Genomic DNA, 19,567 nt, shown 5'->3' on the forward strand with positions numbered 1-19,567 from the left:
CAAAAAGACCAGGGCCCGTATTCATAAAGATTCTAAGAATCCTTTGAGATAACACTTAATTTAGCTTTAATTCTTTTACCTAGTAGTCTCAGTTTAAGAGTGATTTGGGACCGATCTGAGAGCAACTCCGAGTAAGGTAAAGACTAAAGAAAGTCTTAAGCCTCTTAAAGTCTTTGTCCGTGCTCCTAACAATTTTGACCTTAAAACATCTTTTAAGGGTTAATATGCTTTCTGACTTACATTCTTTTATTTTAAGAGTAAACGACCACATTTCTAAGAATTTTCTTTGAATTTTGTCACTAGGAGCTACACTTTTCATTAAGATTCTTTATGAATACAGACCCAGGTCTTAATAGGAAATAAATATAAACACAAAGGGCTCAACACTAAGGAGCTTATAAACATTTGAATAAATAATGGTAAATAAAGACACTTATGAGCTAATTACAATAGTCCAAATAAACACATTGGAACAAAGATACAAATTAAAGAATCAGATTTCAAGTATAGGCTGAAATTTATGGTAAAATACTTTCAGTATTCAAGTACAAAATACTATAGTAAAGACTAATGTACATATTCGAGCAGAGTTTTATGCTACTTTCACTTTAAGGCACAGATAACCATGAACTGGACATGAACTACTTCAGCATATTTAAGTATATTAATAAAATTTACCATGCTTTTGAAACATTCATAAGGGGCTTTTTCTTTTTGAGGTTGGAAGCCCTCCCTACTACAGCCACTGGTAGCCCCCCCCCCCCCCCAAGAAGCCACCTACCTATGCCTCTGTTAAGACTGCCACCCATAATGTTAATGAATTGGGTCAGTTGGTCATTCATTGCCATTTGAACAGACAAACACATGAGCATTTACACTCTGGAAGTAATCTAGTTAAATGCATTCCACTACCTCTGGAATTTGTTGAAAGTGAATAAGCTAAACATATTAGACACCTTTACACCAGTTTAAGCATGCACTTTTTTGATCTGATCAAGCAAAACTTCTCCAGGTGTAAAAGTAGTAGAGAACAAAGCAGATTGTTAAACAAAGGAAGTCATGCTAATGAAATACAAACAAAAGGAAGACTCCTAGTAGACACTTGAGGTCACAGGTTTGTTTATTTTTTCAAAAACAAAAGCAAACACTAAATGAAGAAAACAAGGCAGAGTATTCAGCTATGACTTCACTTGTTGCAACAACCTCAATATGCCTGGAGACAAATGCTTATGAGCAGTCTGAGAGTGCAGAGGTGCTGGATCTTGAAAGCCAGGTTGGACAGACTGCATCAGACTCAAAGCTTGAAGTGGTATTTTTCTGGGTTGCTCCACAGGTTTGGAACCAAGACTGGAAAGAGACATGTAAATTGACTGCTCTGGCTTAGGAGAGACCTTGAATCTCGACTGTTGCGACATAGACTGGTAGCTGGCTTGGGCTGATTGCTGACCACTGGACTGGGACGCAGACTGGTACCTGGCTTGTCCTGATTGCAGACCACTGGGCTGGGACAGAGAATGGTAGCTGGCTTGGGCTGATTGCTGACCACTGGGCTGGGACACAGACTGGTACCTGGCTTGGCCTGATTGCTGAACACTGGGCTGGGACACAGACTGGTACCTGGCTTGGGCTGACTGCAGACCGCTGGGCTGGGACACAGACTGGTAGCTGGCTTGTCCTGATTGCGGACCACTGGGCTGGGACACAGACTGGTACCTGGCTTGGCCTGATTGCAGACCGCTGGGTTGGGACACAGACTGGTACCTGGCTTGGCCTGATTGTAGACCGCTGGGCTGGGACACAGACTGGTACCTGGCTTGGCCTGATTGTAGACCGCTGGGCTGGGACACAGACTGGTACGTGGCTTGTCCTGATTGCAGACCGCTGAGCTGTTGCAATGACTGGTACCTGGCTTGGGCTGACTGCAGGCTGCTGGGCTGGGCCACTGACTGGTACCTGGATTGGCTTGATTGTAGATCGCTGGGCTGGGACACAGACTGGTACCTGGCTTGGGCTGACTGCAGGCCACTGGGCTGGGACACAGACTGGTAGCTGGCTTGTCCTGATTGCAGACCACTGGGCTGGGACACATACTGGTACCTGGCTTGTCCTGATTGCGGACCACTGGGCTGGAACACAGACTGGTACCTGGCTTGGCCTGATTGCAGACCGCTGGGCTGGGACACAGACTGGTACCTGGCTTGGGCTGACTGCAGGCCACTGGGCTGGGACACAGACTGGTAGTTGGCTTGGCCTGATTGCGGACCACTGAGCTGGGACACAGACTGGTAGTTGGCTTGGCCTGATTGTAGACCGCTGGGCTGGGACACAGAGTGGTAGCTTGCTTGTCCTGATTGCGGACCACTGAGCTGGGACACAGACTGGTAGTTGGCTTGGCCTGATTGTAGACCGCTGGGCTGGGACACAGACTGGTAGCTGGCTTGGCCTGATTGAGGACCGCTGGGCTGGGACACAGACGGGTAGCTGGCTTGTCCTGATTGCGGACCACTGGGCTGGGACACAGACTGGTACCTGGCTTGGGCTGATTGAGGACCGCTGGGCTGGGACACAGAGTGGTAGCTTGCTTGTCCTGATTGCGGACCACTGAGCTGGGACACAGACTGGTAGTTGGCTTGGCCTGATTGTAGACCGCTGGGCTGGGACACAGACTGGTAGCTGGCTTGTCCTGATTGCGGACCACTGGGCTGGGACACAGACTGGTACCTGGCTTGGGCTGATTGAGGACCGCTGGGCTGGGACACAGACTGGTAACTGGCTTGTCCTAACTGCAGACTGCTGGGCCGGGACAAAGACTGGTAGCGGGCTTGTCCTAACTGCAGACTGCTGGGCCGGGACAAAGACTGGTAGCGGGCTTGTCCTAACTGCAGACTGCTGGGCCGGGACAAAGACTGGTAGTGGGCTTGTCCTAACTGCAGACTGCTGGGCCGGGACAAAGACTGGTAGTGGGCTTGTCCTGACTGGAGACCACTGGGGCCATTAACAGACTGGTAGCCAGTTTGTGTTGGTCTTTGGAAACCAAGCTGGGGTACAAACTGGTAGCTGGCTTGTGCTGACGGCAGGCCAGACTGTGAGCTGAATTGGGCTGGTTGTTGGTTGCCAGACTGGTCCACAGACTGTGAGCTGGCTTGGGCTGACAGCAGACTACCTGAGAGTTCAACAGATTGTGAGCTGGCTTGGGCTGGCTCTTGGATGCCAGACTGGTCCACAGACTGAGAGCTGGCTTGGGCTGACAGCAGACTACCTGAGAGTTCAACAGATTGTGAGCTGGCTTGGGCTGGCTCTTGGATGCCAGACTGGTCCACAGACTGAGAGCTGGCTTGGGCTGAAAGCAGACTACCTGACAGTTCAACAGATTGTGAGCTGGCTTGGGCTGGCTCTTGGATGCCAGACTGGTCCACAGACTGAGAGCTGGCTTGGGCTGAAAGCAGACTACCTGACAGTTCAACAGATTGTGAGCTGGCTTGGGCTGGCTCTTGGATGCCAGACTGGTCCACAGACTGAGAGCTGGCTTGGGGTGAAAGCAGACTACGTGACAGTTCAACAGATTGTGAGCTGGCTAGGGCTGGCTCTTGGATGCCAGACTGGTCCACAGACTGAGAGCTGGCTTGGGCTGACAGCAGACTACCTGACAGTTCAACAGATTGTGAGCTGGCTTGGGCTGGCTCTTGGATGCCAGACTGGTCCACAGACTGAGAGCTGGCTTGGGGTGAAAGCAGACTACCTGACAGTTCAACAGATTGTGAGCTGGCTTGGGCTGGCTCTTGGATGCCAGACTGGTCCACAGACTGAGAGATGGCTTGGGCTGATTGTAGGCGACTGGACTGGTCCACAGATTGCAATACAGCTTGTTCAGAGTTCTGGCTGCTGGCTTGAGATGACTGTTGGAGGCTAGGCTGAGCCACAAGTTGGTATCTTGCCTGTGCTAGCTGCACACCACTAGGCTGAACTGTGGAACCATCACGTGACTGCACTAATTGCTGGCCACTCAGTAATGGCACAAGTCCATATCCAAATGTGGCTTGCCCTAACTGATACCTGGGTTGTGAAAACTCATTTCGCTGCTGCAAAGGCTTGACCAAAAAGGTAGAACTTGACATTTGGACTGGCCCGTTACCAGAAAATAACTTGGAAACAACTTGAAGTCTACTTCTCTGAGGCTTGAAGATGGACTGCACTGCAGACTGGTAGCTGCCTTCCACTTGTTGCCCACTGGGCTGGGACACAGACTGGTAGCTGGCTTGTCCTGATTGCAGACGACTGGACTGGGACACAGACTGGTACCTGGCTTGGGCTGACTGCAGGCCACTGGGCTGGGACACAGACTGGTAGCGGGCTTGTACTGTCTGCTGACCACTGGGCCCGGACACAGACTGGTAGCGGGCTTGTCCTAACTGCAGACCGCTGGGCCGGGACGAAGACTGGTAGCGGGCTTGTCCTGACTGCAGACCACTGAGGCCATTAACAGACTGGTAGCCAGTTTGTGTTGGTCTTTGGAAACCAAGCTGGGGTACAAACTGGTAGCTGGCTTGTGCTGACGGCAGGCCAGACTGTGAGCTGAATTGGGCTGGTTGTTGGTTGCCAGACTGGTCCACAGATTGTGAGCTGGCCTGGGCTGACAGCAGACTACCTGACAGTTCAACAGATTGTGAGCTGGCTTGGGCTGGCTCTTGGATGCCAGACTGATCCACAGAGTGAGAGCTGGCTTGGGCGCCAGACTGGTCCATAGACTGAGAGCTGGCTTGGGCTGACAGCAGACTACCTGAGAGTTCAACAGACTGTGAGCTGGCTTGGGCTGGCTCTTGGATACCGGATTGAGAGCTGGCTTGGGCTGGCTCTTGGATGCCAGACTGGTCCACAGACTGAGAGCTGGCTTGGGCTGACAGCAGACTACCTGACAGTTCAACAGATTCTGAGCTGGCTTGGGCTGGTTGTTGGATGCCAGACTGGTCCACAGACTGAGAGATGGCTTGGGCTGATTGTAGGCCACTGGACTGGTCCACAGATTGCAATACAGCTTGTTCAGAGTTCTGGCTGCTGGCTTGAGATGACTGTTGGAGGCTAGGCTGAGCCACAAGTTGGTATCTTGCCTGTGCTAGCTGCACACCACTAGGCTGAACTGTGGAACCATCACGTGACTGCACTAGTTGCTGGCCACTCAGTAATGGCACAAGTCCATATCCAAATCTGGCTTGCCCTAACTGATACCTGGGTTGTGAAAACTCATTTCGCTGCTGCAAAGGCTTGACCAAAAAGGTAGAACTTGACATCTGGACTGGCCCGTTACCAGAAAATAACTTGGAAACAACTTGAAGTCTACTTCTCTGAGGCTTGAAGATGGGCTGCACTGCAGACTGGTAGCTGCCTTCCACTTGTTGGCCACTGGACTGGGAGCTGTTCTGCACTATTTGCTGGCTACTAGACACCACAGACTCATTACTAGACTGTATTACAGTTTGATAGTTGAGCGGTGTTGGCCCAGGTAGAGACTCAATGGGCATACTTGCACCCATTTCAGTGGTCACAGAACCAGAAACGAGACTGTCACTACCAGCTGAAGATATCAGAGATCCTTGAAGTTGACTACTAGCATCAGAGTCAGAGCCATTTTGTGGACTATAGCTTGCACTGCTATACACACCCTTAACTTGTGCAGCACTGTAAGTGTTACTCCTTGGTCTTAGAGGACTGATGGGATTTGATAAATCAGCCCCATACCAGCTGTAGGAACTTCGTGGCTTCATATCCCGCATGGGGAAACCAGCCTCATGGTAAACAGGATAACCACTCCTGACAAAGCCACCAACTAGAAGAAAACAAAAAAGGAAAGAAAGAATCAGACACGTTAACAAATGCGAATTATAGAACTTGCCTGGATAAACCTTACCACTTCCAAAGTGGTCACAGACACAAAGACTGAGAAGTGCCAAGGAAAAACTGTAGACGAAAAAACAAAACAAAAATCAAAACATGTTAGATGAATGCCACTTGTTAACAAATACTACAATTTTTCATCATACCTTAAGAGTCGGCTAGTGGTACCCTCCATGGCCAAACAAAAATACAACAACTAACCACCTCAACAACACCAGTAAAAATTCATACAAAACATTCTTGACCACCAACACATATTAGTGTTGCTTGACGGACTCTTTATAGTGCCAGCAACTGCCATTTCCCAATTATTTCTCTACAATCAGTTGTCATGGGAACATGTAATACTCAATTATTAAGTTCAGGTGTTGCAACTATCATGACAGCTGCCATTTCATTAAAGATAGTTGCCTTTTTATATTATGGTTTCTGGACAAAAGGACAACACAAAATACATTTTTCTGTATTTCTTAGCTCAACACTTGAGATTGCAATGGACTCGAAGAAGAAGCTCAACACTAAGGAGTAAATAATATTTAAATAAATATAACGTTAAATAAAGACACTTATGAGCAAATTACAATGGCACAAATGAACACATTAGAGCAAAAACACTAATGAAATAAACAGATATCAGGTATAGGCCTAACAATATTTAGGTACAAAATACTATAGTAAAGATTAATGTACATAATTTATACATTCAAGATAAAGAAGTTATTCAGCCATGCGCAGATTTGAGCAGAGTTTTAGGCTACTTTCACTTTAAGACTAAATGCATGGATCGGATTTTCTCCCAACTGTTTACGTTGATTAAAACTTTTTATTTTATCTCTGAGCTTAGGAGGATACTCACCAAAACTGCCATTTTGACATAATTTCGACTGCATTCATGCACTTAAGCATGACAAGACCCAAACGAGAGCTCAGTTCAGTAATTATAAATAGTGTTTGTGTACAAAATTGAGCTTCTTTCACATATTGCAGATGAATGGTTTAAAATCCTTTGAATGTTTATAAAGACCACTTTCATGTTCTAATACTGCTTTCTAGTTTCTAAATAACAAGTGGAATTTTGAAACCAACTGGCTGAAAAGTATGATCTCCCTCAAAATCTGGAGTTGAATACATTTTGCAATCTGTCATTATTTGACTTGAAGCCAGGGTGTAACCTCTTGAGCCTCAATTTAAAAAAAGTTATCTGAGGTCATTAGAGCGCTGACATGTCAATGTCAAAAAAAAAAACGTCATACATTTTTTTTTGGAACTTTGGAACGGAGTTAGGGTTGAAGAATGAAGTATATATAAAGTCAACTACTGTGTACTGTATACTAGCATTTGACTATCCTACAAAAAAACTTCAGTGATAAAGACTCCAGACTTGACTTAGATTCCAGCTTAAAGACCTCAGACTTGACTCGAACTCCAGATTGTGAACATCTCTGAACACATACACACACACTCACTCACAGCTACCTCTCTGTGCAGACGACGCGTCCGGTCAGTGGCAGGCCTGTGAGGGTCTCGGTGGGATCAAGCTGCAGATGAGAGACCCAGAGAAAGCCTCCGTCTACTATAAAGACGCCCTACGACTGCTGTGCAAATGCCAGGTGATATCTGACTGGATTTACCGGAATATAAGCGGCTTTTTAAATCTGAAATTCATTTTATATAATCCACATAACGTCAAGGAAGCAAAACATGCGCAAACGCACTCACTTTGATTTGTATGTTTATTTGTAAAGTGCATTTAGTTTCAGTTTCGGCTCGCCAAAGCTGCATTTTTTTTATCTAGAATACAGTAAAAACAGTAAAACAGTTGTTTTCTATGTGAATGTATTGTAAAATGTAGTTTATTCCTGTGATCAAAGCTGAATTTTCAGTGTCACATGATCCTTCAGAAATCACTCTAATATTCCCATTATCTGTTCTGTATTAATAAAGCTGTGTTTGATCTGCAGGACGTGTCTAGTTCAGTGCAGGAGCGTCTGGTCAGTAAACTGAGCGAAGCCTTACAGCAGAAGCTGCTCCTACAACAGGTCAACCCATCCATCCATCCATCCATCTATCCATCTATCTATCTGTCTGTCTGTCTATCTGTCTGTCTGTCTGTCTGTCCTCTTGCAGCAAATATTACAAATAATATGCTATTATTCTCTGAAAACTATTTTTTTTAAATTAATATATGTGCTGCGGTGTGTTCATCTGCACATGGTCAGCTCATGATCCGGTGTTTTCAGCGTCTCTTTCACAGTAAACGCTGCTCGACATGAACTCCATCTGTGCCGACTTTAACCTGCGTTTCTGAACATGTTTTTTTATCATTGTTTGAGTCACACTGGTTTGGTTATTTTGTAAAAATAAATCTTCAATGTCCCTCTCAGAGAGGAGCGACGACACACCGAACCGTCCCGGAGCGACATCATAACCCACGGCTGCCACGGTAACGCCACGCAACACACAGTCTTTTAGAGACACAGAACATGCTCCTGATGTGTGTGTGTGTGTGTGTGTGTGTACAGGTCGACGGCTGTGCGGTCTGATGTTCAGCAGGGGAGGAGAGAGATGCAGAATGCAGAAAACACACCCAGTAAGAACTGAAAAATAAGAGAAACACACATTACTCTCCACAGGAACGACTTCAAGAGATGAAAGCGTGTTTTCTTTCGTTCTCTTCAGACGGGAAGAGCCACAACGGACACATAATGTCATCAGAGTCTCATCCTCTTCAAGAACAAGAGCGAGCAGATCATCACAGTGCACTACCAGAGGCCAACAGGTCAAACACACACACACACACACGTCTGCTGTTTAGAGCACATCTGGTGTAATCTGAGTCTTAAAACTGTTGCATGTGTTTGTCAGGAATCTGAATAACACGCATGATAACGCAGAGGTGCATCAGCAGAACTCCTCGTCAGAAACCTCCGGACACGGCGAGTCAGAACACACACACACACACACACACACTCACACACTATTCACTAATGCAGTACCTGACTGTTCCTCTACCTGTACAGGTGATGTGTCTGTGAAGCAGAGGCCAGTACGGGCGAACGGGTACGAGTCCGCTTGCAGTTCTCCTGCTCAAATCAAATGATGAATGATGTTGTCACATGATGACCTTTTAAAAACAGCTCAAATCACACACTGAACAGGCAAACCTGCTAAACTGAGCCGTGTTACAATTCATTTAATCTCGTCATTTTAACACACAGTATCTAGTGCTGGGAAACGATGCATCGCATCCAAAATAAAAGTTTGTGTTTACATAATATATGTGTGTGTACTGTGTATAATTACTTTGCATATATAAATATGTACACACACATGCATTTTATTTTTAAGAAAATATTTATTGCACTGTATATATATTTATACATTTATATATACATATAAATATTTTACATATAATTAACACATTTTTCTTAAATATATACAAGCATATGTGTGTGTTTATATAGATACAAAATAATTACACACAGCTCACACACATATATTATGTAAACACAAACTTTTATTTTGGATGCGATTAATCGGTGCCCCATTTTAACACGGTTCAAAGCAAGTCACACAACACTTTAGAATATATATATATATCGTACACCCTCATCATGATGAGTTTAGAGTTATATTGATGTAGAAATTGCATAAATTTCAATCAGAGTTTAATTCAGTGTGAATTCCTTCATATTAATACATTAATACATTCTGCTTGAGAGGATAAATCTTGTGCTGATCATTTTTGTAGTGAGAGATGATCATGTAATGATGTTAATGTTTCAGCGCACACCCATTGGCCAGGAGCGCTGTGACTCCGCCCCTCACTCAGCGCGACAGCGATCAGGCCACGCCCCTGACGAGGAGCCTGAGGTCCAGATTCTGCACAGTCATGTGACACAAACACGTCTCCATGGGAACGAGGTTTATGTTCTTGTGGAACATCCGACTCCAATCCCAAAGGATTATTTCAGGGATCGGGATGACAGTGAGACTGGACACTGGACACTGGACACCTGCAGTTCATGGGCAACACTTCTGATAAATGACGTGAACATGATCTAATGATCAGACGAGCACGAGAGACTTCGGCATCATAATCATGTTTATTTCATGCTGTATTTCTGCATTTTTGATCATCTCGTTGTAGCGTCTGATCAGTTTCGGCAGATATCATGAGTGAATCACTCAAGATAACAGAAGCACCTCATTTAGCACATGAGATCCAGGGGGCGGAGTTGGATCCAGATCTAAGGGGTGGAGATCCAGGGGGCGGAGTTGGATCCAGATCTAAGGGGTGGAGATCCAGGGGGCGGAGTTGGATCCAGATCTAAGGGGTGGAGATCCAGGGGGCGGAGTTGAATCCAGATCTAAGGGGTGGAGATCCAGGGGGCGGAGTTGAATCCAGATCTAAGGGGTGGAGATCCAGGGGGCGGAGTTGGATCCAGATCTAAGGGGTGGAGATCCAGGGGGCGGAGTTGAATCCAGATCTAAGGGGTGGAGATGGGTAGGATTAGGGGTGGGGTTAGGGATCAGGGGGCGGAGAAGGGCAGGTTTAGGGGTGGGGTTAGGGATCAGGGGGTGGATAAGGGTAGGATTAGGGGTGGGGTTAGGGATCAGGGGGCGGAGATGGGCAGGTTTAGGGGTGGGGTTAGGGATCAGGAGACAAAGCACTACTCCGAGACCATCTCCGAGACAAAGCACTACTGTACTGATAATAGCTAAATAAATTTTTATATCAGAACTCTAGTTATCGTACACAATATTTTCTCCTTTGTACAATTTTTTGGAGCTGCAACTTGTAGTAAAGAGGAAGCGATGATCAAGACGTAGTCCAAGAAAGACTATATTGTTAACTGAAGTTGGGCAGTCAAGGTTTTTACACTTTAAATCATAAAAAAAGTCCCCTTGTAGTAAAAAAAAAATTATTTGATCACCAAAATGACATATTCAAACGTTTTTTATTCCTAAAAAAAGTTATTCATGCCTTAAAATATCTTGAATGTATCTCGACACATTTGCCTCATTTAGTATACGTAGTTCTATGAATATGCAAATGAGCCCCGCCTCCACTCACTCACTCAGCTCAGAGATCCACCGGTTGTTGATCACGCGTTGATCTGATTGGTTACAAGGTGGTTTGTGACGTCAGAAACACCAGCGATTTCAAAGCGTGTTTTTGAGACTGTCTTTGGTTCACTGCAGTTTTAAGGAGGAAATACTCAGCAATGCTGTCCACTTATCAACACACACACGGTATGTGTTAAAGCGGATTAAACACACCACATACACACATAAACAACATTAAACGCTGATTTACACCACAGGGGGAGTTTAATAACAGTGGTTGGTTTCTCTCACAGCGCTGAATGAGGGAATAATATGAAAGTGACTACTGTGCACAGCCTAGAAATGTCATTTCATAACTGACTAGAAAAGCGTGGGCCCGTAGAAGCTTATTTCCGCCATAGAATAAGTTTTTAAAAAAAGGTAATTGTGACTTTTTATCTCACAATTTTGAGTTTTATAACAGGCATTTCTGACTTTATAACACGCAATTGCAACTTTATATCTAACAATTCTGACTTTATTGGGAGATAAGTCAAGAAAGTCAAGTCGAAGTCTGAGAAATAAAGTCAGAATTGCGAGATGTAAAAACTGTGTAGCAAAAAGAGTCGCAATTATCTTTTCAAATGTTTTATTCTGTGGCGGGAAGCTTCCCCAGATTCCTCAGCTGTCAGTGGCGTTTATGTGTGATGTTCAGCATCTGACACAACGAGCCGCATATATATTCAGATGCATTCTCTAAGACCTTTCTGGAAATATGGCCGCAAAGGTGAATAAAATAATGTATTAATCAATAACCCCCCCCCCCCCTCTCTCTCTCTTTCTCTCCCTCCCACTCTCTCTCTCTCTCTCTCTCTCATTCTACATTCAGTCTGTTCTCAGCGCTGCTCTCTTCAGTACGCCAGTATTCTCCTTCTCCTCTTCATCATGTGTTGTGCTTTACCTAAACTCAGGTCTGGATTAGAGACATGATGATGGGACCCGGACTGAGCAGATCCCGATCATCATCATCATCATCATCATCATGAAACCTGGATCCTCAGTAACTGACAGGAGAAGGATCAGTGCGATGGAGAGCGTGAGTCCATTGGAGAATCATTATCTGCATTATATAGATAAAAACACAGAGGTGAGTCACAGTTTCATTTCACCAGCAGATTCAGACTGACTAACTGAGATTAATTAACTGAAATATGATATCGTATGTTTCCTCAGGCTGCCGGTATGATGTTTCGTGTGTTTATTTAGCCTGGTAACACTAGAGTAAAGCTGATTATTCTTTAAAAGCCTTAAAGTCCTGCTGTAGTCGATCATTTTATCCCTTAAAAATCATGTTTGATAAAGAAAAAGTACGTATTTCAAGTTTTTTTCCTTGAAAAAAATTGTTCATGCTTTAAAATAACTTGAATGTAACTCGACACCCTTGCCTCATTTAGTATGCGCGGTTCTATGAATATGCAAATGAGCCCCGCCTCCACTCACTCCCTCACTCAGAGATCCACTGGTTGGCGATCACACGTTGATCTGATTGGTTACAAGGTGGTTTGTGACGTCAGAAACACCAGCGATTTCAAAGCGTGTGTTTGAGACTGTCTTTGGTTCACTGCAGTTTTAAAGGGATACTCCACTTTTTTTTTGGAAATAGGCTCATTTTACAACTCCCTCAGGGGTTTGCATTTGGGTTTTACCGTTTTCGAATCTGTCTGGTTACTGATATTCTTCTAAATTTTAGAAAATCAGCTGAATAGATTCAAAAACGGTAAAAACTCAACTGTTTAACTCTGGGGGAGTTGTAAAATGAGCCTATTTTCAAAAAAAGTGGAGTATCCCTTTAAGAAGGAAATACTCAGCAATGCTGTCCACTTATCAACGCACACACGGTTTAAGCGTGTTAAAAACACCACATACACACATAAACAACGCTGGGGGACTGTTGAACATGTTATGTTGAAACGAACATGAATATTGTATTAATATGATAATGTTCATGCAGAAGAAGCACTATATAGTAAATATTATAATAGTCTGTACAGTTCAATAAATTATAAATCTGGCATGAAGATCTACTACAATTAGTATAGTTTACAGTAGAGTCCGAAAGTCTGAAAATGATCCTATTTTGCATGTTATTTGCATATTACAAATTGAATTTTAAAGCATAAAAAATGAGAATCCACATTTTAACATCAAATAACAATAACATCCTATTTATTTATTGTTAATTATATTTTAAAGCATAAACAGTTCGAGTGAATGTGAATGTGTGTCTGTTTTGGGTGAAGTTGATGAACTGAAAAAATCAAAAAGGTTGCATTGGAAGCAGACGTGGACTCCCAGCATCGATCTCCGACAGAATCAGGGAACGTTTGATCCTCATATTAAAGCATCAAACTCCTTGAAACTGTTCAGAGTTCTGCTTGGCCGTCCGTTCGATGGGTTTGCGTCACACACACACAAACGCGACTGATTCTCTCAGCACACCTTGTTCTTTCTCAGCGTTTGTGTGAACCGAATTCCTGGAGCTCAGGAGCTCTCCCGGGTCGCAGGGCCTGTTGTTCAGTTCTTAAGGCTCAGATTATGGCTTTGGCTGAATATCTGCGCTGGTTTCTCAGCACTTAGCAGGAGCTCTTGCGTTGTGTTTAACACTGGTTCAGAGTAACACACACACACACAGGACAGCGTTTCTCTGCTATCAGCTCTGATCCAAGACTGAATTTCACCTGCTGCATTGACCATTAAAACTCATTATTTCACCTAAACTACACATTGAAGTGTTTTTTCCTTGAAAAAAAAGTAAAATATCTTCAATGTAACTCGACACCCTCGCCTCATTTAGTATGCGCGGTTCTATGAATATGCAGATGAGCCCCGCCTCCACTGTTTGGCGATCACTCGTTGATCTGATTGGTTACAAGGTGGTTTGTGACGTCAGAAACACCAGCGATTTCAAAGCGTGTTTTTGAGACTGTCTTTGGTTCACTGGAGTTTTAAAGAGGAAATACTCAGCAATGCTGTCCACTTATCAACGCACACACGGTGTGTGTTAAAGCGGATTAAACACACCACACACACAAACAACATACTTTAAACTCCGCCCCTTTGTCACAATCCACTGAAAGCTTGTATTCAGACCCGCCTCCACTTTTGAGAGCCACGCCCACATCTCAACATCCAATCATCAACCGCCCCCGCCCTTTTCGCTAATTCCTTACACTCGGGTATACGTCACAATACAGTCTGCCACGACTTGCGTTTCATCACAAATACTATAATGGTTTATTTAAATCACAAACTATGAGCAATAACATTGATGCTTAACATCATGAAATCTGGTACATATTATATATAATTACTACTAATATTTTATCTATATTATGTTATCATTGCTTACTACAGATGAGTGATCAGGTAATAGGAGCTGGTGTGAGTGGAGGCGGGGCTCATTTGCATATTCATTCTGTTCATCTTGCGTTCAAGCTATTTTAAGGCATGAAGACATTATTTTCACAGGTAAATAAATGTTTTGATTATCACACATTTAGTTTTTTAAGGGATACATTTATTGACCTCAGGGTATTGGATGAGTATATACTATATCAGGGATGGGCAACGTCGGTCCTGGAGACAGTTTCGCTCCAACCCTGAAAAAAAACTTCCTAGCAATACTGAAGACCTTGATTAGCTTGTTTGATTAGGGTTGAAGCTAAACTCTGTAAGACAGTGGCCCACCAGGACTGAAGATGTCCATCCCTGTACTATATTATAATTAGGGTTGGGTATCGTTTGAATTTGAACGATTCTGATTCCGATTCCTTGTTTCGATTCCGGTTCCTAACGATTCTCGATTCCGATTCTTTTAAGAGGCAGGGTCAAAAAAGTTTAGCTAACCTTGCTAACCAACGGCCTTTCTGAAGGAAATAATCCTTCGGTAAAAATACTCCTTTTGTCACAAATTTTGCATTTTGCCGAGATTTCGTTATTTTTAGAAAAGCGAAGCCACACTTTGGATCGCCGACGTAAGCTACTCATGTTCGACTCGCGCGGTTATGCCAACACTTCCGGTAGACGCTTCTTCGTTGATGTTGTTCAGCGGTTTCTTCTTCCGCTCGGCGGACTGTGAATATCGAAACTAGGAATCGAAATTTTAACTTTTGAACGATTCCGGGAAAAACGAAAAGTCAGTCTCGGTTCCAATCGATACTCGATTCTCGATACCCAACCCTAATTATAATCAATGCATTTTTCGAGATCTAATCAGTGTATTGAGTGCAGTCTAACTCGTTTTGTGGTCGGGTGAGTGTGTGTGTGTGATGGGTAGGTTTAGTGTACAATATAAAAACCATTACGCCTCTGGAATGTCCTCAGAAGTACAGCAAAACAAACGTGTGTGTGTGAGAGAGAGTTAGTGAGTGTGTGTATTATAATCAGTGTATTGAGTGCAGTTTGACCTCATGCAGATGTTGTTTTCCTCAGGAGTCGGTCAGCGTGTGATGATGATGATGATGATGATGTCCGGTAACTCGTCTAACGCGTCTCGGCTGGCCTGGACTCCTCCCTCTTTCACTCCCGCGGCTCAGGCTCGGGTAGCGGCGACCATGATCCTCTTCATCTTCGCCGCGCTCAGTAACCTAGCGCTCTTCATCAGTGTGTGTCGCGGCCGGCGTCTGGCGTCTCACCTTCGACCCCTCATCCTCAGCCTGGCGGCGGCCGACCTCTTGATGACCTTCGTGGTGATGCCGCTGGACGTGGTGTGGAACGTGACGGTGCAGTGGCTCGCGGGCGACGGTGTGTGTAAGGTCATGTGTTTCCTGAAGCTGTTCGCCATGCAAACCTCGGCGTTCGTGCTCGTGGTCATCAGTGTGGACCGACACCAGGCCATCCTGCGCCCGCTCGACTCGCTCGACGCGCACCACAGGAACAGGAGGATGCTAGTGTCGGCCTGGAGCCTCAGCGCGCTGATCGCATCACCACAGGTCTCACACACACACACACACACACATCTAACACTCATTCTCACACACACACACTCACTCCCTCTTCCTCTTGCAGCTGTTCATCTTCAGGACGGTGAGAGCAGAGAGCGAGGACTTCACTCAGTGTGTGACACACGGCAGTTTCCGGGAGCGCTGGCAGGAGACGGCCTACAACATGTTCCACTTCGTCACGCTGTACGTGATTCCCCTGCTGGTCATGAGCTGCTGCTACACCTGCATCCTCATCGAGATCAACCGGCAGCTGAACAAGAGCCAAGGTACGGAGACTCGCTCCATCGATCCATCCGTCCTCAGGCCCCGCCCACACTACTGCGTTTTCGAGACCTTTTGCTACGTTTGCACCTCCCGTCCAGACTAAAACGGGAAAAACGAAGACCTAAAACGTAGAAATTTAGAAACGCTGTTTTGCGTTTTGAATCTCCGGAGGGCGTTTTAGTGAAGACGGGACGAAACGGAGGAGTTCAGAAACGCTGACGCTCGGCTCTATGATTGGGTGTCATCCTTCCCTGATTCGTCAATCACTGTTTACACCGGCACGCGCATGCCCAGTGTTGGTGAATGGTCACGTGATGCGCGATTTCAGTCGTTTTAATGTGGAAGGAGATCATTTCTAATACGCAGATAAAACGCTGGTGTGGACGGAGATCCTATTCGTTATAATTCTCAGTTTTTAAACGAAAATGCAGTAGTGTGGGCGGGGCCTCAGTCAGTCAGTCCATCAATCAATCAGTCCATCCGTCAGTCAGTCAGTCAGTCAATCGATCAATCAGTCCGTCAATCAATCAGTCCGTCAGTCAATCAGTCCGTCAATCAATCAGTCCGTCAATCAATCAGTCCGTCCGTCAGTCAGTCAGTCAGTCAATCGATCAATCAGTCCATCCGTCAGTCAGTCAGTCAGTCAGTCAGTCAGTCAATCAATCGATCAATCAGTCCGTCAATCAATCAGTCCATCCGTCAGTCAGTCAGTCAGTCAATCGATCAATCAGTCCATCCGTCAGTCAGTCAGTCAGTCAGTCAGTCAATCAATCGATCAATCAGTCCGTCAATCAATCAGTCCATCCGTCAGTCAGTCAGTCAATCAATCGATCAATCAGTCCGTCAATCAATCAGTCCATCCGTCAGTTAGTCAGTCAGTCAGTCAATCAATCGATCTATCAGTCCGTCAATCAATCAGTCCGTCCGTCAATCAGTCAATCGATCAATCAGTCCATCATAATCAATCATGATTTTCTTCTGATGAGTCTCTCACATGTGACTCAGTGACTCTGAGGTGCTGGAAAAACAGTTCAAGAGTTCAGCTCATCATCATGAAGACAGGAATACATTAGTAATACCTATAATGCCCCTGTCAGGTTTAGCGGCTCCATAAAGCGGTCACATGACTACAGTAGTGGATTACGGTAATATCAGCACAGCTGCTGCTTTCCTCCCTCTGAAGCCCGAGAGCTTCGCTCACTTGATTCCTACCAAGGGCACCAACAAGGTCAGGCATTTATGAGGAGTTCAGAGACGGGTGAAGACTGAAGGTTCATGCATTCTCTGGGAATCGAACCCTTGACCTCTGTAACTCTAGCCCTCAATGCCTCATTGTCACAAGTAAAGTCTCTCCCCTCTGCTCTCTGATGTGTGTGTGTGTGTGTGTGTCCTCAGCGGGCGAGTCTCTCCGGCGCAGCGGCACAGACATGATCCCGAAGGCCAGGATGAAGACGCTGAAGATGACGGTGATCATCGTGGTGTCGTTCGTGGTGTGCTGGACGCCCTACTACCTGCTGGGCATCTGGTACTGGTTCCAGCCGGAGATGCTGACGGTCACGCCCGAGGCCATCCATCACCTGCTCTTCGTGTTCGGGAACCTGAACACCTGCTGCGACCCGGTGATCTACGGGCTGTACACACCCTCCTTCCGTGCAGACCTCGCCCGCTGCTGCCGCCGCACACACACACACTCGCCACGCTCTCTGGAGCACCGGCACGAGGCCGACCCGCACAAGCCCACGTAACTACATCTTGAAAATCAAGTTGTGCTGGTCTTTTCTTCTCTATTTCTTCTCAATGTGGGCGGGGCTTGATTTTGTCTGTTGGGAATCCGATTGGATGGTTGTGGTTTTCCCTAGAGACAGAGCACATTTAGGCCACGCCAACCAACCGTCTCCATTGACTCTGTATTGTGAAGCTGCCTCCTCATCATTCTGACTCACCCACATCACTACATCTTCCTGCTTGAAAGGGGAGTTGCGCTGGCCTCTTCTTCTCCACTGTATCCTATATCCGAGGGAAAGGCTTTTGGAACAAGAACAAATGTTGACGGGGCTTGATTTTGTCTGCTTTTGCAGGGAGTTTGATTGACAGGCGATCTGACCAATCAAAATCCGCCATCTGCCAAATCCGCCAATTTTTGTCCGACAAAGTAGTCAGGAGAGTTAGTAGATTACGGTTGTGGACTTGAACTTGGGAAACGGTGTGTACTACTGACCTCTTTCCACGGTTGAAACAACATTCTCTGATGTTTATTTGATGCTGTAAGTGAACTAGAAGAGATGATCGGCTCTCGAGGCGCTACAGCGATCTGTCACGACACATTAAAGAGCATCAAAACGGTATTTATTATTATTTTAAAACATTTTTTTTAATGAATAAAATAAAAAAATGTAGACCTTGTTTCATATCAAAAGTGCCTGGTCAGTGTTTGAGAGCGCAGTGGCTTGTCGGACATAGCAACAGTAACTAAAAGAGGCGGGCTTTTGGTCAATTGATCACAGACTGTAAATATGGGCGTAGTGTGTGTGACGTCCGCCCAAACTGGCTTAACAACGACTCTAACGACTGCGAGGGAGTGTGTTTATCAGAACGCTCTCGGACTCAAGAGCTGTGCAGAAAAGAGCTCAGAGCAGATTTGCAGTTTTAGAATAACTTCACAGCGGGGGATTGTTATTAAAGAGTCAGCTGGACGTGCTGAAACGTGTCACACACCTTCAGACTGTTGATGTGTGTGTGTTTGCATACAGTGTGACTGTTGACTGCGCAGCTCGCTCAGTCCCAGAGACGCCCTCACACTCGCATCCTCAGGGTTTCGTCTCGTTTCCAGCTCACATATCCAAACACTCCTAAATCAATGTACATTTCCTGGAGAACAAGCAAGATCATTTGATAAGAAACTGATCAAAATTCTATAATTAATTTATGCTAAAAACAAGAACACATCTGTCATTGGTATCAGGAAAATAAACACGATTCAAAGGGAAAACAAGTCGTTTTTTGTTTTTTCAGGTAGATTATTTCTCCAAAAGCAAGACTTCTTAACCTGTCATTGTGCTTGATCTGTTAATGTGTCTTGATCTAAATGCTCTGAGTCTGCAGTTTTATCATTGCACATTTCCATGTGGAGGGTTGTGAAGTTGACTCTGACCAATGGATGTTGTGATGATGATCAGTCAGCCAATCAGATCTGGTGACCCTAAAATAACATGTGATGGTGAATCTCTGTTTGTTTATAAGAGTACGGGAGGGACGGGGGGTTTGAATCATGTTCAAGGTAGTGTATAGACCATTTCACAAGATGTAAACAACACTGGTCCAGAAGCACTTCCTGTTTCAGTTTGTAGCTGTTTTCTTTATTT

The 19,567-nt window shown here is 45.1% G+C and overlaps 3 protein-coding genes across 5 annotated transcripts in view; 2 read left to right on the forward strand and 1 right to left on the reverse strand.

Moving 5' to 3' along the window:
* Window positions 1–10,153, forward strand: part of ttc24 (tetratricopeptide repeat domain 24) — a 112,966-nt gene extending 102,813 nt beyond the window's left edge. Inside the window, exons 6-13 of one of the 3 annotated variants that reach the window (XM_089118188.1) lie at window positions 7,378–7,499; window positions 7,851–7,928; window positions 8,274–8,332; window positions 8,412–8,479; window positions 8,569–8,668; window positions 8,755–8,825; window positions 8,910–8,949; window positions 9,676–10,153. In XM_089118188.1, the coding sequence (XP_088974314.1) occupies window positions 7,378–7,499; window positions 7,851–7,928; window positions 8,274–8,332; window positions 8,412–8,479; window positions 8,569–8,668; window positions 8,755–8,825; window positions 8,910–8,949; window positions 9,676–9,787 (650 nt within the window). In that variant the 3' untranslated portion in view covers window positions 9,788–10,153. Of the gene's footprint in view, window positions 1–7,377; window positions 7,500–7,850; window positions 7,929–8,273; window positions 8,333–8,411; window positions 8,480–8,537; window positions 8,669–8,754; window positions 8,829–8,903; window positions 8,950–9,675 lie in introns of all 3 variants that reach the window. The other 2 variants (XM_089118189.1, XM_089118190.1) reach the window with 2 other exon arrangements.
* LOC120491149 (uncharacterized) lies at window positions 1,103–6,138 on the reverse strand. Its single transcript, XM_089118128.1, has 3 exons — window positions 6,036–6,138; window positions 5,903–5,952; window positions 1,103–5,821 (listed from the first exon to the last, which is right to left on the reverse strand). Exons 1-3 carry the CDS (start codon window positions 6,062–6,064, stop codon window positions 1,179–1,181), a joined length of 4,722 nt encoding a protein of 1,573 aa, XP_088974254.1. The 5' UTR covers window positions 6,065–6,138; the 3' UTR covers window positions 1,103–1,178.
* A 1,688-nt stretch (window positions 10,154–11,841) lies between the features above and the next one.
* On the forward strand, window positions 11,842–18,568 carry gnrhr3 (gonadotropin releasing hormone receptor 3). The gene is made up of 4 exons (XM_039688725.2): window positions 11,842–12,085; window positions 15,430–15,929; window positions 16,006–16,207; window positions 17,601–18,568. The coding sequence occupies exons 2-4, from the start codon at window positions 15,447–15,449 to the stop codon at window positions 17,948–17,950; spliced, it is 1,035 nt and encodes a 344-aa protein (XP_039544659.2). The 5' UTR covers window positions 11,842–12,085; window positions 15,430–15,446; the 3' UTR covers window positions 17,951–18,568.
* The last annotated feature ends 999 nt before the right edge of the window (window positions 18,569–19,567 follow it).

Source organism: Pimephales promelas, chromosome 12 (genome assembly GCF_988280905.1).
Source record: "Pimephales promelas chromosome 12, fPimPro1.hap1.1, whole genome shotgun sequence".
In the NCBI taxonomy this organism is placed as follows: domain Eukaryota; kingdom Metazoa; phylum Chordata; class Actinopteri; order Cypriniformes; family Leuciscidae; genus Pimephales; species Pimephales promelas.

What these genes read in the sequence shown, in the direction of transcription:
- LOC120491149 (XM_089118128.1), bottom strand. Translation starts at nt 6,064, where the DNA reads ATGGAGGGTACCACTAGCCGACTCTTAAG. An exon ending in ACCACTAGCCGACTCTTAAG is followed by an intron (nt 5,953 to 6,035) that starts GTATGATGAAAA and finishes TTTCGTCTACAG; the next exon opens with TTTTTCCTTGGCACTTCTCA. An exon ending in CTGTGACCACTTTGGAAGTG is followed by an intron (nt 5,822 to 5,902) that starts GTAAGGTTTATC and finishes GTTTTCTTCTAG; the next exon opens with TTGGTGGCTTTGTCAGGAGT.
- gnrhr3 (XM_039688725.2), top strand. Translation starts at nt 15,447, where the DNA reads ATGATGATGATGATGATGATGTCCGGTAACTCGTCTAACGCGTCTCGG. An exon ending in CGCTGATCGCATCACCACAG is followed by an intron (nt 15,930 to 16,005) that starts GTCTCACACACA and finishes TTCCTCTTGCAG; the next exon opens with CTGTTCATCTTCAGGACGGT. An exon ending in GCAGCTGAACAAGAGCCAAG is followed by an intron (nt 16,208 to 17,600) that starts GTACGGAGACTC and finishes GTGTGTCCTCAG; the next exon opens with CGGGCGAGTCTCTCCGGCGC.